This window comes from Triturus cristatus, chromosome 2_1 (assembly GCF_964204655.1).
Source record: "Triturus cristatus chromosome 2_1, aTriCri1.1, whole genome shotgun sequence".
In the NCBI taxonomy this organism is placed as follows: domain Eukaryota; kingdom Metazoa; phylum Chordata; class Amphibia; order Caudata; family Salamandridae; genus Triturus; species Triturus cristatus.
This window is the reverse complement of record NC_140581.1, coordinates 1,048,083,302-1,048,100,944: the sequence shown is the minus strand read 5'-3', so window position 1 is coordinate 1,048,100,944 and position 17,643 is coordinate 1,048,083,302. Positions and strand designations below refer to the sequence as shown.

The following is a 17,643-nucleotide window of genomic DNA, read 5'->3' as shown; positions in this document are numbered from 1 at the left end:
CTCTTAGAGTATCACTGTGTGTGGGGCCATTGGGACGGGGTTGTTTGTGTGGAATATATGATGTTACACCGCGAGCAAATACCACGCGGTAGGTTCCAACACGGTTGTTACAAGGACTGCGTTGTTACCACGCGTGGCTTTACATCGCAAGTCGTTTCTACGACTTGCGCTAGATGGCGCTCGACTTAGGAATGGTATAAATTACTATTCCTACTCCAGTTAGCGCAACAGCAGGGAATGTGTTGGACTTAAAATCCAACACAATCCCTGGTTTTGCACGCCAACAAGCGCAAGTCGTAGAAACAACTTGTGATGTAAAGCCACGCGTTGGAACAACGCGGTCAATGTAAATACCGTGTTGTTACCTACCTGCGTGGTAACAGCTGCGTTGCAAACGCTGTTTCCCGTTTGCGTGTGTTTGTTTTGTAAAATAAAGAAATTAAAAATACAGTGTTTTTAGATAGCCTTTGTTATTATAGTTGAACAGCATTTCCATCTCAAAAGAGTGTTTTAGGACCTATGCTTAAGCAGAGATATAGAGTTTTTATGAATTTATTGAAGATACCCTTTCAGGAGAACAGTTGTTAAAGTAGGTTACTTTGGGCCCGATGTAGAGTTTAGCAGACAGTACTCCGTCCATGAGGTTGACAGAGGGCATTATATCCATCACTCTGATAAACTATTGTCCACCAAATGTAAAGATCACCTCTGACCCCACGGTGATCTCTGTACTGTGACAGAAACAGCCCTTATGGTACAAAAAGTAAAAAGGTTTAGTAGACGGCCGCTGTCAGGTTTGATGCCTGCCACCAAATATTATTTTTCTAAAAAACAAACTCAAAGTGGGAGTTTGTTATTGAAAAAAATAAAACTGATGACCCACACCGCTAAGGTGTTTTTTCACTGGGTGTAGGGGTTAATAGTTTTTTTCCTGTCTCTCACCACCTGGTTTTACCATCCTCAGATGGCCCCTTCTCCGTTCGGCCATAAGATGCTCTGTTGATGGAGAGTTGACAGTCCTTCTGACCCAAACTAGGGCGGACGAGCCTTGATTTGCTCTGTAGCATTTTGCATGTCTGCGAAACTATAAACCTCCCTCTTTATCTTCTTTACAGGAAAAAATACAAATAATTAATGATCTGAAATGGTAAGACACCATGACTACTCCAAAGTCAAATAACACTTGCGTCTTTTAACACTTGAAATTTCGTGCATCCAACATGCTCTAAAGCTAGAGCAATTCTACCATTTCATGTAAAACAGAACAGATTTTTTTGTAGTTTCCAGTAAAACAGAATACTTGCAATGAAGGCTCTACAGTGCCATCTAAAATTAGAATTAGTCCTCACTGCTCTTGATTGCTATGGCTGATACTAATTGAATCAACTACTTTAAATATTGTAAGCTGGCAGTAATCAACGCCCTTAAATTAATCATTAACAATGACTTGGTCACCCACATGGGTAATGTATTGCTGTCTGAACGTTCCATTGTTAAGTTGTTGTTTAAATATAATCTTCCATTAATGGCTGACTTGTTAAACATGTCCAGATCAGCTTGAATGTTACTGGTAATAAAAGAACTATAGCAGCATGTTGGATTAGGAACTTTGATGCTGAAGCAAGGTGCAAGCATAAAAAGTACACCATTTAAACATATACTTCACTTAGACAATCATATCTTGATGACAACATGAGGCCCTGGTAGAAGAAAGTTTTCTTGCATTGTAGGCTTCTGTATCTCCCTTTTAAGGACTTCAATGATTTTTGGTAATCAAAGGTGCAAGCTTATAGTGTGTGTAAAACAGCTAATAAGTCTATAGAACATATAACATGCTTATGTCAATCCCTGCTTGAGGTACGGAAACAATTCTAAACCCTATTTTTAAGGCTGAAGGTATTAGAGCAATCTCTGAGACACTTTTGTTTTGTTTTAAAGGCCCTTCACCAAAATCTGTGGGCCATACTGTAAAACTGGAGTAAAGTTCACGTACTGTTCAGCTAGGTAACCTTCTTACTCGATTACTTCTATAAAACCAAACATTCTCATCCCATGGAATAGAGAAACCGATTCCATCCCCTTCTTTTAACTTCAACAGCACTTTACTCTGGGGCACCGACTCAATCTGATCCCCTCGGCACTTCACCACTCTTCCTACATGCCACCTATTGCTTCCATTAACTCTGATTGCATTTCTGCAAACCTTGTCTATCACAACAGGACCACTGAACTTTTCTCCTCCTCCTCTGACATGGACTCCTTTTTTGATACGAAACACATCCCCTATTTTTAACTTAATCTCGCTCACCCCAGACCGGCTGTCATACCTTTCTTTTTGCTTGGCCTTTGCCTCTGCCGTGTTCTCCTTGACTGTCACATCACATTCCTCCAGTGACACCAAATTCAATCAATTTCCCCATCTAGCTAGGCAATATCTTGGTGAATGGCTTTCTTCCTCTGAACAATTTGAAAGGATACAATAACGTGGAACTTTCCGCTGGTACAATAGAACCATATCATGGAACTTACAGCATTCATACAACAAACCTATTAGGGACAGCCCACCCCGGACATTGAACCACCACCCGATTCATGCACTCCACTTGACCATTGCTTTGAGGGTGGTAGAAAGATGTTCTCAGATGCTTGACATTCCTGACCTTAAGAAACTCTTCACCTCTCATTAACAGACTGGACACAGTTTTTGCATTAGTCTCAGACACAAACTTCACCTCAGACCATTTGGAGTACATGTCCACCAAAACCAATGCATAGCAACACTGTATAGGAAGGGCATAAAATGCACTAACAAGGTCAACTCCAATGTTTTCCCATTCATAAGATGGACACTCAGCAGGTTGTAAAAGGGGATTCCTTACAACAAAACCTTTCTCTGAAGTAGCACAAATAGCACACCTGCTAACAAAACTCATCAACCTCTGTATCCATTGACAGCCACCAAAACATTTGCCTAAGTCAGTGCCTATTATAGGTACTTCCTAAATGCCCTTCATGAGCCATTTTAATCAGCTTGTGTCTCAAACCTGCTGGAGGAACCAATTTCTCAATGCTGAGCAACAACCCATCCTCCACCGACAGATGATCTGCCACTTTCCAAAAGGTTGGCGTGCCATCTCAATAGCTTTCTCATTAGGCCACCCTTTCGTGGCCTACGTAATGGTTTGTTTGATAACCTCATCAGCCACAACTTCTACCCTCCATTCTTCTTCAGATATGGCACTCATCTCCTCCAAGTCTGTAGCACCAACCAAACAACTTTTCTTGCAGGTTTCATCATCCACATCATCCTTTCATCCCAAAGAGCATCTAGACAAAAAATCATCACCCCATGCATTCTTTGCACCTTGAATGTGAACAATGTCAGTATGAAATTGCAAATGCTCGGTTGATAACCTGGCTATGTGACGAGTTTGATCTTGTACCTTATTTCCACCTAAAATTGTCACCAATGGCTTGTGATTGGTCTTCACAGGGAACTTGGTTCCCCACACATACGGTTTACAATTTTTAATAGCCCAACAACAGGCTTAAAGTTATTTTTCTATAGTGGAGAAACATGTCTTGGGTTCCCTGAGCATTCTGGATGCATAACCAATGGTGTTTTTAATCCCAGCCTCATTCCGAATAAGTACAGCCTCCAACCCATAGTTGCTGGCATCCACAGTTATACAACAAGACAATTAAGGATTAAAAGGTTTTAGAATTTTATAACTGGCTGTCTTTTAATCTATCCAAATGCCTCCTGACAGTTGACGTCCCATACAAATGACCCTTTTTTAAAATATAATCCAGTCAAGGCTTTACCATGAGAAGCATAATCAGGAATAAATCTGGCATAAAATTCACATAATCCCTAAAATGACTTTAGAGTTGTTTTATCTATGGGTAACCCCACATTAATAATAGCATCAACCAATCCTGTCATAGGTTCATTGCCACCATTTGACACAATGTGGAGTATTTGGATCATGTTCTTTAAGCAATTCACATTTCATATTTTTTCATTGCACCCCTTTTTCTTGCAATAGGGACAACACTTGGTCAAGAATACTATCATGTTCTTATACGGATTCTGCAAAGATCATCGCATTGTCCTGAAAAGTCGTAACTCCTTTAATTTCCTTAAACTGTTGGTACAATATTCTCTGAAATACTGCAGCAGCTGATGCCAAACCAAAAGGCATCCTGCAGTACTGGAACGTGACAAATGGTAAGATGAAAGCCATGTAATGTCTGGAATCGGGCTCAAAAACTACCTGTTGGTATGCTGAAGCCAAGTCCAACTTGTTGAACCATTTTGCTCCACCAATAAGTGCCAACATCTCAGAAATCTTTGGAAGTGGATGAGAATCCACCCATATAGCCTTGTTGAGACTACTCAAATCAGAGAAAACCAGAGGGATGGCTCAATGGGCTGTTTTATATCTTTGTCACACAAAGCTTTAAACTCATTCTGTAAATCATCTTTGACTAAAAATTGACCCCTTTTTGACCTTTATTTTATGGGGAAAAAAACTCTTGAATCAACCATTATTCAGATTACTTTCTCACCCACCAGTATGTCAGCACAATCTGACAGATCTCCTGACCTGACCTCTTCCTCCTTTACTACTAGAACCATTTCTCGCAAATCATTCTGAATCTGGTCGAAACTGGCATTGCCTTCTACTCCTGAATCCTCCATGACCACATTAACTCCTTTGCCTGTATTCTTCTTGGGACCCTGACACACCTTGGCAAAATTACCAACTTTGTTGCAGTTTCTGCATGTGACAAGTTTTTCCAGAAAGGTTGTACCATTTTGAGATGAGCGGGGATCCTACACCTAAAACAACAATTAATTTGATCAAAAAAATTACTTTTAATCAATCGCCCCGCTTCCATACTTTCTTTAGCTCGGACACCTTTAGTACCATTGCTGTGTTTAACATTTACAGTGTCATTTTTTCCTTCTAGCTCCTGTACAGAGATCTGAGATGTTTCAATACTTTTGGCAATGCGTTTGTCTCTTCTAACGATTGATCGCCTAATAACATCAATTTTTGTTGGATCGCCTTATTGTTGCAATGGCTGATATATTGGTCGTGGACCAACTGATCTGCAAAGTTTTCAAACTACTAGTGCTGAGACATAAGTATCCACATTTTCCCCAGAAAGTGCTTCCTCATAAAATATTTGTGACGCAGAATTTCGAATTATCAGTTGTACATCAAACTTGGACTTCAGTTTCTACATGGCCTCCATGTATTCATCAATCACTTCCCCCTCTGCTCTTTCCACATCAGGTAAGTGTTCAACAATAGAACAACCTTCAAACCCAATTGAATCTAAGAGGAAGGTATCTTTTTCTGGGCAAAATCTAGATGCACCAATGAGACCCAAGTACATTTAGAATGCATGCAACCAGTTCCTCCACTTAACCGGAGGATCACCAGGAAATTCCAAAAACGCTGGTGGTGGATTTACTAACTATGCTTATTCAACCACAACTAAGAAGACCCTAGACAGAAACTTAAAGGACGGAAGAAGACACAATGAAGGTTATAAGAAAAGTGTACAAGTCACAGAGTGTAGACATGCTTGTTATGTATCACTGGATGCTAATGCAGATAAACTGTCTACAGATCCATGGATACAACCAGTACCTGGGTGAGGGTATACCTTATAGCACTCTAGGTGGTAAAACTTCAACCAATGTGCATCTCACTGACAGCCGACACACCAGCAATAAGAGTGCCCATTACTGTCTGTTGACACACTAGAAATTACTGTGCATGTCACTGATTGTTGACTCACTACTAGATGAGTGTGCATGTCACTGTTGTTTGCAAATGGGCATATTAAAAAACTTGCTCTGTAATGGTAAAATCGCTGTATGGCATTACAGTGTTCGAAATCCTCTTGCGTTTAGAAGAAGTGGGCAGTTCCAGCTTTAAATGGCCTCCTACCGATATGCGCAGAGTGTCTCAATACGCAATGGTGCACAGCAGGGCACAAGTCCTAAAAAAAATAAGTCGGGGGATTCTCCAAGTTAGGTGGTGTCACAGGAAGTGACATCACGGCCGGAAGTGACATCACACCAAGAAGTGACATCACAGCAGGAAGTGACATCACAACAGGAAGTGACATCACATGAGCAGCAGATCTATCATTTGCATGTATTGCAAGATTTAACAATTGAAGTTGCTCATTACTTAAGCCTGTGACTTAAGGTCCCTGTATGGAGGAATTAACAGCCCAAATGTGGATGAAGTTTGGTGTACAACTACATTAGTCAAGCCATTAAGTGCATTAAGCGAGGCATACTAAAACATGGCATGCCAAGTTTACAGGATGCTTATGTGTAAGACTCCCCGTTTTCACGGATTATTTACAGATAAATACAGACAGAAAACAATGTGTTTTCTGTCTGCATTTATTTTTTAAAGTAGAGAAATACAGAAAACTGTCCTACTTTTAAGTGACTCTCCATGCTGTCTTTCATGAACTATAGGCCAGCAGCTGGACAGCATGGAAATTAAAAAACAGGATGACATTTCTTTAAATGATGTCGAAACACAAGTACTGACCACACATCTTACTCTTCAGATTTGTGTTGCTTTCTCCATCATGTGCTTTCTCACCTTATGAACACCCCTGCACTCTGTGTTGCTCTCTCTCTTGTGTGCTTTCCCTTGCAAGTCCTTGTCTTGCTCATTTCTCCCCTATCCTTTTACTGTATTTCTCTCCCTCTTGAACGCTTCTTTCAACTTCAAACCTCCCTTGCCCCATGATCTCTGTTCCTCCCTATCCGTTCTGTGCTTTTCACCCAGGAAGATGCTCCGTCTGCTTCGTGTTGCTCTCTTCCTCGTGTACTTCCCCTTGCAAACTCCCTCCATGCTTTGTGTTATTCTCTCCCCCCTCTGTGTGCTTCTCTACCCTGAAAACACCCCTGCCCCGCACTCCTTGTCACTCTCTTCCTTATGTGGTCCCCCAAAACCTTAAAAACGCCTCCCCTGCTCTGTGTTGGTCTCTCCCTCATGTGCCTCCCTCCTCTAACCACCTAAACCCCCGAAACAGCATTGGCAAAACCAGTAGCCCATCTTGTTGGGGTTTTTTTAGTTTTGCGCAAGGAAGCGTGGGGCGACTTACAAATACTGGAACTAACACATGACAAAGACGCGAGAAAGTTTAGAGATGCTTGGCATGTGTATAACATTAATCCGAAGTACAGAAACTACACACCATAAGCAAACACAGGAGAAGATTCCAGGAGTGTGACAGAGATAACACAAACAAGCAAATCAACGGAACCTAAGACAACTTTAACAGAGGATCAAGCTGGCCAAAAGAGGTACACCCGATGCTTCCCAAATGTAACGATACAGACATGTCACAAGGTACCCAAAACAAGGACTGAATACATGGTTATTGCACACACACATTGGCGTCACTGGAAGCAGCTGCTCAGAGTGCAGTGTGCTTTTGAACTGGAGTGGCACAGGGATAACAGTGTGAGGGAAAACTGAGGAACACACAATCTGCGGGAAAAGAGTACCTAGCACAAGAAATGCTGCAGCTGGACACCACCGTGGACCGCCTTAAAATTCTGTGATCGAGGCATATGAGCTGCAGATTGTACACTGTGCATAGATCACCATCTGGTGTTGGGCCCAGATGTTTGCAGTTTGTTTTTCCTCTTGGAAAGTCTTTGGAAGTCACAGGATCGGTGACTCCTCCCTTGGATCATGCTGCGCATGGGCTTCGGCTCCATCCTCAGATTGTTTTTTTCCGCCATCGGGCTCGGATGTAATCTTCACGCTCCGGTTCCGAACATTTCCAGTTCGACGATCGAAGCGGAATCCTCGCTCACCTCGCGGTATTGTTATCGATACCTTCTACAATCACCTTCTACTTCGACGACTCTCCGGTTCCGGTCGTCGACGGCGGCCTTCGGGCCCACCCAGGCTCCGGTCCTGGCTGATGGAAAGAACTCCATTCAAGAAGTGCCCTCGATGTGGGTCCAAATTCCCCCACACCGACCTTCATGAGGTGTGCAACTTATGCCTCTCCCCTGAACACGAGGCCAGAGACTGTCCGGCGTGCAAGTCTTTTAGATCGAAAAAGACTATTCGAGACCGAAGAGCCAGACGCAACATGGCGCACTCCTCGACCTCCATTCCAGTCGACATCTTCGGGGACGACGCCGAAGATCCTGAACAGCAGCACACCGAAGACATCGTCAGCGCTTCCGAGGCCGACGATTCAGACCTGGAGGACATCACACCGGCGCAGAGGGTCGTGAGTAGTTTACCCCTTTCCACACCCCTGCCGACATCCCAAAAAGGCTTTGGTCACGCCTTCGCCTTCGGGCCCGGGCAAAACCACAGACACCGCTTCACACACCCCACCTTCGGGCCCGGTGAAGAAGCAGCACAAGCCTTCCGGCGGCTCGGGCTCGAGCCAGCCGGCCACCGGTACCGACAGACACCGAAAACCAAACCGGCCTCCACTTTGACACGAGCCCCGCACCGAAAACCTCGGGGTCGAAACCCAGCACCTCAGTGCCGACGGCATCTTCGGTGCCGACCAAACTTCATAAAGCCCTCTGCGCCCATACTTCCTCGCCGAAGCCCACCTCGGCACCGACCAAGAAACAGGAGGTTCCCAAGCCAAAAAAGTCACCGGCTCCGAACTTTTCGACGCCGACGGAACAAATATCGGAACAAGAACTATTTACGCCTGATCCTTTACAAAAGACCCTTACTAAGGATTCAAAAACTGGACATTTGGACTCTTGGACTTTTGGATAAGCCGGCTCCACCTCCACCTCCTAAAAGAAAGGACTCTGCTACTTCCCGTTTCAGAGTACCTTCCCCACCTCCTCTGCCTCCCTCTCCTCCTCCGCCTCCACCTCCACCATCTCCCCCTACACCTCATCGCTCCCCGACTCCGTCTCCAGATGACGATGATCAGGGGGACCCATATCAAGATCCAGGGGATGTGCCCCAAGACCCAACCCCTACCGGATCCCCGGACCCATGGGACAATTATAATAACCGGGACATCCCAGATGTCCCGCAAGATGACCTTTATCCCACCAGGCCATCTCCACCTGAAGACTCCCTGGGTTTTCAACACTTGCTTCAGAGGGCGGCACATTATCATGGGGTAGAGTTACACACCGACCCAGTAGAGGAAGACTTCCTCCTAGACACTTTTGATACCTCACATAGGTCTACCTCCATACTACCTATGCTGAAGGGTGTGGTAAAACATGCGCCAGAGGTTTTTAAGGACCCAGTCAGGGCCAGGGTCATTAACCCACGTATTGAGAAAAAATATAAAGCTGCCCCCACAGATCCTGCCTATATCAAAGGACCAGCATCACTGGATTCCCTAGTGGTTTCCACTGCAAGAAAAAGGTCAAACTCACAAGCGTCAGGCGAAGCACCACCACCTGATAAAGAGTCCAAGCTACTGGACGCGTCAGGAAAACGCACTGCGTCCCAAGCAGCTAATATTTGGCGTATAGCTAACACCCAGGCGCTATTAGCCAGATACGATAGGGCGCACTATGATGAATTAGAATCCATCATGCACCATCTCCCAGACAAATACAATAACAGGGCCCACAAACTAATCCAAGAGGGTAAAACAATCACTAACACCACTATACGCTGTGCCTTAGATGCTACGGACACAGCCTCCAGGGCCATCAACACTAGCGTCCTTCTCCGTCGCCATGCTTGGCTACGAATTTCAGATTTCAAACCTGAAGTACAGGCCTCTATTTTAAACCATCCCTTTGACCAAGAACACCTATTCGGTCCAAAAGTGGATGAGGCCTTGGAGAAAATGAAAAAGGACACCAATACAGCCAAATCAATGGGAGCGCTCCAATCACATACTCCCAGGCGCTCCTTTCGCCGCTCTTCCTTTCGGAGCACCTCTAGAGGTTACTCCTCCGATAGGGCATCCACTTCCAACAAATCCCCCACTCAGTCCACCTTCACAAAGGGGTATCAAAGAGGCGGCTATAGGGGCAACAACAATAAGGGCAGAGGCAAAACCAATACCGCCCGCTCTGCCACACCACCTACCCAATGACTTCCCCCTGCTCCCTCCAGACCATTCCACTCCGGTCGGGGGCAGACTACAAAATTTCCTCCATGTCTGGGAGGACATCACCTCAGACAAATCGGTGATCCAAATTATTCAATCAGGGTACTGCCTCGAGTTAACATCTACCACCCCAAACATTCCACCCAGGCAACGCCCAATGTCACAAGAACATTTAACATTACTAAAACAGGAGGTAAACTCCCTCCTACAAAAACAGGCAATAGAACAAGTTCCCCCCAATCAACAAAATTTAGGGGTCTACTCCCTATATTTTCTAATACCAAAAAGGGACGAGACGCTACGGCCTATTCTAGATCTCAGGCCCCTAAACGCATACATACAGTCAGACCACTTTCACATGGCAATGCTGCAGCAGGTACTTCCGCTCCTTTCCCGCAACGACTTCCTCACCACATTGGATTTGAAAGACGCATACTTTCACATTCCAAAACACACAATGCTCACAGAAAGTACCTCCGATTTGTAGTGGACGGGCAACACTATCAGTTCAAAGTGCTCCCGTTCGGGGTCACAACAGCACCAAGAGTATTCACCAAGTGCCTAGCGGTAGTTGCGGCACACCTCAGAAGACAGCACATTCATGTCTTCTCATACTTGGACGACTGGCTTATAAAAGCTACATCCTACAACCAATGTGTACGCCACACCGCCACTACAATAAAACTACTTCACCAACTGGGCTTCACGGTCAACCACCAAAAGTCCCACCTAACACCATCCCACATAAAACAATTCCTCGGTGCCACCATAGACACCTCAAAAGCAATAGCCTATCCCAATCTTGCCAGGATTGTAAGCATTCAAGCTTTGCGACACAAATTCATAGCTCAACACTCCCTTCCAGCACGAGTGTTTATGCAACTAATAGGGATGATGGCATCTTGCATTTTTTTAGTACCTCACGCAAGACTCCAGATGCGTCCTCTCCAAGAGTGCTTAGCGCACCAGTGGAACCAGGCCCAGGGTCAACTGACAGATCTGGTGTTGGTAGACGGTCGCACCCATCGCTCTCTGCAGTGGTGGAACACCACAAACCTTTCCAAGGGTCGACCGTTTCTGGACCCGGTTCCTCAGATAGTACTGACAACGGACGCATCGCTCTCCGGCTGGGGAGCTCACCTATTACACCTCACAGTGCAGGGCACATGGACGTCGCAACAAAAGTTACTCCACATCAACTTTCTGGAGTTGCTGGTAATCTTTCTAGCCCTGAAATCCTTTCTAACACAAATTTCAGGCAAAGCAGTCCTCATTCGCACAGACAACATGACGCCATGTATTATATTAAAAAACATGGCGGCACACACTCTCCACAGCTCTCTCAATTAGCACAGAGCATATGGAGATGGGCAATTCCCCACAAAATCTTTCTCCTAGCTCAAAATGTCCCAGGAGTCCAGAATACAATGGCAGATCTGCTCAGCAGACACATACAACAGATCCACGAGTGGGAACTTCACCCACAGGTTCTTCATCCGTTCTTTCAAACATGGGGGCATCCACAGATAGACCTGTTCGCCACCCACGAAAACACAAAATGCCCAAGCTTCGCCGCCAGATACCCACACCCATTGTCCAAAGGCAATGCGATATGGATGAACTGGTCAGGCAGATTTGCGTACGCTTTTCCGCCTCTCCCACTCATTCCATTAGTGGTGAGAAAGTTACAAAAACACTCCCTCACACTCATCCTGGTTGCTCCAACATGGGCCACACAACCCTGGTACACCACGCTGCTGGAACTCTCCGTAGTACCACACCAAAAGCTACACCTCTCACCATGCCTCCTAACCCAGAACCATGGAGAGATCAGACACCCGGACCCAGCTCAGCAAAACCTAGCGATCTGGCTCCTGAAATCCTAGAATTCGGGTACCTAAACCTTCCCCCTGACTGTATGAACGTCATCAGAGAAGCTAGACGCCCTACCACTAGAGCCTGCTACGCTGCCAAGTGGAAAAGATTTGTGGTTTACTGTCATAACAACACAATCAATCCCCTAGACGCGTCTATACAACACATTATATGCTACTTACTCCACCTACAAAGGTGTAATCTAGCATATAGATCCATTCGGCTACACCTCGCAGCAATCGCAGCTTACTTACAAAACAGGCAGCACCTCTCACTCTTCAGGGTACCTGCCATTAAAGCCTTCATGGAAGGCCTCAAAAGAATAATTCCCCCCAGAGTACCACCCTCACCTGCGTGGAACTTAAATATCGTTCTCACAAGGCTCATGGGACCTCCCTTCGAACCCCTGCATAAATGCGAACAACAATTTCTCACATGGAAAACAGCTTTCCTTGTAGCCATCACTTCCCTTAGAAGGGTCAGTGAAATACAAGAATTTACTATACAAGAACCTTTTCTTCAAATGCATCACAATAAAGTTGTGCTCCGCACCAATCCTAAATTTCTACCCAAAGTCATTTCCCCTTTTCACCTAAATCAAACTGTGGAACTACCAGTTTTTTTCTCGCAACCTCAAACGGTTGCAGAAAGGGCTCTACACACGCTAGACGTCAAACGAGCCTTACTTTACTATATACAAAGGACACAACCTTTTCGAAAGACAAAACAACTGTTTGTCTCTTTCTCTCCACCACACAAAGGCAACCCCATCTCAAAATCAGGGATAGCTAGGTGGATTGTAAAATGCATACAGATTTGCTACCACAAAGCTAAACGAACGCTTTCCGTTCCCCCTAAAGCCCACTATACACGAAAGATAAGGGCTTCCATGGCATTTCTGGGCAACATCCCACTACATGATATCTGTAAAGCAGCTACATGGTCAACACCGCACACTTTCACTAAACATTATTGTGTAGATGTGCAATCCAAGCAGCAAGCTAGTGTGGGCCAAGCTGTACTAAAAACATTATTTCTAACCACTGCAACAGATACCGGTGGTCACCGCTAAGGTTGGGAACTGCTATATAATCTATGCACAGTGTACAATCTGCAGCTCATATGCCTCGAACGGAATATGCTACTTACCAGTATGCATCTGTTCTTGGCATGTAGAGCTGCAGATCTGTACACGCCCACCCGCCTCCCCGGCTACCTGTATCTGTTCCGGTATATCTTATTTAGATACTACATACATGGGTTTCTTCACTGTAGTCACTAAGCTCCATCTTTCCCTGCTGGGCGAAAAACAATCTGAGGATGGAGCCGAAGCCCATGCGCAGTATGATCCAAGGGAGGAGTCACCGATCCAGTGACTTCTAAAGACTTTCCAAGAGGAAAAACAAACTGCAAACATCCGGGCCCAACACCAGATGGCGATCTATGCACAGTGTACAGATCTGCAGCTCTACATGCCAAGAACAGATGCATACTGGTAAGTAGCATATTCCTTCCTTTTCTGTGCCCACTGATGTGTGCTGAATTTTTTCGTGGTTTTCTTTCCTGACACATCTGTATTTCCCCTATATCTCACTTTTATTGTCACTAATAATTTTAAGACAACTATAAAGGATCATGGGGTTTAGGGGTAACTACTTGGTATGCATAAACCAAGTTTGGCCTCTTTATGAATGCCATGCCACTTACTCAGTGTGCTATGCTTTCATAACCTCACCTTCATGCATGCTTGTGCTCCGAAGTTAATGCACCAGGAGTGCACACAATGAATATCATCATAACATTTCAGTTCCGCTTTTCCTGTCATAAATATTCAGAAATTTATGTTTTGCAGACTAACACTCCCGGGATTCCTTCAGATATTTTGACACGCACGTGGCTTGCCACTTTCAGTCACCAACCTTCACATCCTCCGCCCGAGTTCAGTTTGCTTCTCTTTACTTTGCTTGTTGTGCCATGTGTTGTGTTCTGCTAGCTGTTGTTACACTGTGTTTTGCTAAGGGGTGTAACATTTGCCGCCAGGGAGAGCTCTCTGTTGACATTCCAGTGGCCTCCGTGCATTTGTCCATGCGCCCTCATCGCTAGTAGGCCTGCCACAGAGGCGCAACTAAAGCCAAATTTCGGGGGGGGGGGGCTGCTAAATATTTCTAGGGGGCCTGACTCTTCCAGCAGTATGCAGAGTGGAGATGCAGGGGCTCTAAGAAGGCGTGAAGAAACAACAAAGCCTCAGTCACAAGCAAATGGTCTTTTAAAGACCTGTGAAGTACTCGGGTGCGGCTGTGTGCACCCGAGAGCTGTCTCAGCGCGGGCTGACACACACGACGGGGGGAGGGGTGGGGGCTGGAGCCCAATGGGCTTTGCGCGCCTGGCCTGCCAATAGCAAATCATCCCCGCTCCGTCCCGGCCTCCCAGTTATGGACACTGCAGAGGGCAAAGTAGAACTTTGATAGGTAGCGCATTCACACGCTACACAAGATTGACAGCCAGCCCTGTAGTTGGGAGATGGACGGGTAAGTATCTTAGAAAGTTAGGGGCGGCCGTGTGGGCAAGTAACTCGCCATCTTAGATAGTCCATCTTTTGAGCAGGGGGGGTGGCATACACCCTGTAAAATAGATGGGGGGACGCCGTCCACCCGCGTGGCCCCCGACTCGTGCCCTGGTGCACAGACGGTGACATCTGTGGAATGCACGCTGTACATTGTCTGCAGAAGGGATACCCGCAGTGCCTTAATCAGTGCTTTAAATGGGCCGGTACTCACCGGTACTGAGTACCGGCACTTCCAAATTTTCTAGCCGTCAGTACCGGCACTTTTCTTTTGTCAGGGAGAGTACCGGCACCCTGATTGATGGCACGGCAGGCTCAGGTTCGGTTCCAACACAGGGAATCTCGGAATCGCACTGAGGTTCTGAAGTAGACTTTTGCAGGGATGCTGCTAAAGTCTAGAGGCGCCCTTTGAATTTACCCACACTGCAGGGGGTTGAGAGGGCTTGCATCACGCTGTGATTAACAGTGCAGGGTCCACTCTAGGCAGACCCGGCACTGTTAATTAGGCGTGCAACGAGCATTCAGGTTAAAGTGCTTTAGCCACCCCCTCCCCGTCAGGTGCGTGAAATGGCCTAGGCTGGGGCTGCGGTCAGTAATCCAGTCCCCTTAAGAGGTATTGAACTGACCTTACAAAAGCGAGTGGAAGTGCAGCACAATCCTACACCTTCCTCAAAGTCGGTTTCTTTTCATGTTAGTTTTTTTCCAGCCCAGGAGCTGCTTCCCTTTGTGTGCGCCTCCAACACTAATGGCTGCATTTACATAACAGAGAGAGATCCATGGGTGTGAAGATAGCCCTGCCCAAAGAGCAATGAAACGCTGCATCTCCAGGAATGAGCTCACATTACTACTGACAATGCGTCTGGTTGGGGGGAAACCGAGATGAACATAGAAGGAAGGGGGAGGGAGGAATGTAAAAAAGTGATGTGACAGGTGAAGTTAGGATTGACTCTTTTGCAGATTAAAAATACCAGATATGTGTTCAGTTCTGAAATCGGAGCTTAGAAATTGAATTTTAACACAAATGTGTGTAAAAATAAAAATCTGCTGTATTTCTTGTTAACTTTAATAAATATACATACATATATATATCTGTAAATTTTCAAATATCATCCTGTTTGGCTTTCATTTTGTGTAATGATTAAGCCTGTTTTGTTTACATAAACACATTTCTCGTGTTTTAATATGTGCTGCAACTTGCATAGAAGTCATTATGTATAATCATGTCTTGCCCTTAGCCCCGCCCCTATCCCCGCCCACTTGCCACACCTCTAGCTCATTTTAATGAGTACCTGCACTTATTTTTTCTCATTTAAAGCACTGGCCTTAATACAAAATGATGCACAGACGATGATGTTTGTGGAGCACACATTTCTCGACGATTGCAGCATGGGCCTGCAACGGCGTGTCGCTCAACCCAATCGTGTATACCCGATCAGAACACTCGCACCAAACAGGAGTGGCTTACTAACCCCCAAACCATACTTCCAGCTTCAGCTTTTACAGGACCGGGTGACCGGGTGAGACAGTCAAAGGAAGGTACAGAGGTTTATCTGAAATTATGTGCGTAATGCGGAACTTGTAAGGGGTTCTTCTGCAGCTCCGCTCTACTCGTCGCCATTAAACTTTGTAGCAATCTTCTTTAAATGAGCACTCACTTTCTGGGGATTTCTTTATCATGTTTTATTCACGATAGGGAAGCTGCAAAATCACAGCCTCTCTGCCTCTGTCAATGTTCCTCCAACTGTCAACTATTCAATTCCACATGCCCTCACGGGTCATGCAGAATTCCATGGAATACTGAGGCAGTATTCCACAGAATGCAAATGACCCTTTAACACAGTGTACTACATAACCCATCAGCATACTTACTTCTGGTGGAAATGTTGGTAAGTAGTTATGCAGTTGGTTATTTCACTACGTTTTTGTAAATGTTGGTGGTTACTTCCTGTTCCTGCCTTATAATTAAAGGAAATGGTCGTATGTTACAATATTAATTATAACAATATCGACCTGCAAATATATTGATGGCCTACTTTCGCCCATCACTATATCGTGAAAGTATGTATATGTAGGTAAGTGTGGATTTAATATTCTTAACTTCAGATCTGATTGCCTAGGCAGTACAGAATAGTCCATATTGTGGATGCAATATTGCTGCAGATTGATAGTTTGACCTCAATAGTGTGACCCTCCCCCACCCTTTAGAAATATGTAACTGTTTTGTTGTGGTTTTGTTATATTTCCTCCAAAATAATAATGGTTTTTATAGACGGTTTTTACTTTTATCAATAATTTCTATGGCTGGTCTGTAGTGGGAAAATAACTGAATATAAAGACTGGATTATGTATAATTGTTATTTATATTTATTTAGGTGAGAAGCGTAGAAGCTTTTAGTGTGCTGTGGAAGAACTGTATGGAAGGAAGCAGTGAAGTACCCAACTGTCCGGTTTTTGTTCTCAATGTCAGAAATACTAACCTACTGGAAGATACTTTAGACGTGTTGAGTACAATGAATGATTCTGATCTTAGAAAACAACTAATGGTACTGTTCACAATATCATTTAATCATTTATCCACAAGTCCATAGACAGGCTATTTAACCAACTGTTGCTATTAATTTGCATGGAACTGCTGGTGCTAGTTCAATTTGTATTTCTAATTTAGATTTGTATTTGCCTTGCATATTCTGACTAGGTACTGAATACTTCTTGAAAAATGTAAATTCAAATACATATGTGTTGTTAGATGAAATATGTAAAGTCTCTGCCGGCGAGCCTTCTTGCTGCACCACTTGCTTTTAATTTCTCTTACACCATCAGCTATGGTCACCTGCTTCACACATACTCAGCTTTCTCTATCTCCAATAGCACTTGTGTTTATCAGGTATCAGTACAGCTCTCCCTCCTTTTTTTGAAGTCTGAAAAACATCACTGTGTCACAGTTTTTCGAACTATTCAAAAACAGCAACCAGTAAGCACAAAGGACATTCCCATGCCTCCTATAGTCCCAACTCCTAATGGCAAATCTGTTTGCTTTACCCTCATTGCATTTTCTTCATAGAATAGTGGCATAGTTTTGT

At 44.8% G+C, this 17,643-nt stretch overlaps 1 protein-coding gene across 2 annotated transcripts in view; it reads left to right on the top strand.

Moving 5' to 3' along the window:
• LOC146866328 (E3 ISG15--protein ligase HERC5-like) overlaps nucleotides 1–17,643 on the top strand; it is a 389,340-nt gene that overhangs the window by 280,883 nt on the left and 90,814 nt on the right. For both annotated transcript variants that reach the window (XM_085635608.1, XM_085635616.1), the window contains one exon: nucleotides 16,936–17,106. In XM_085635608.1, the coding sequence (XP_085491734.1) occupies nucleotides 16,936–17,106 (171 nt within the window). The remainder of the gene's footprint in view (nucleotides 1–16,935; nucleotides 17,107–17,643) is intronic.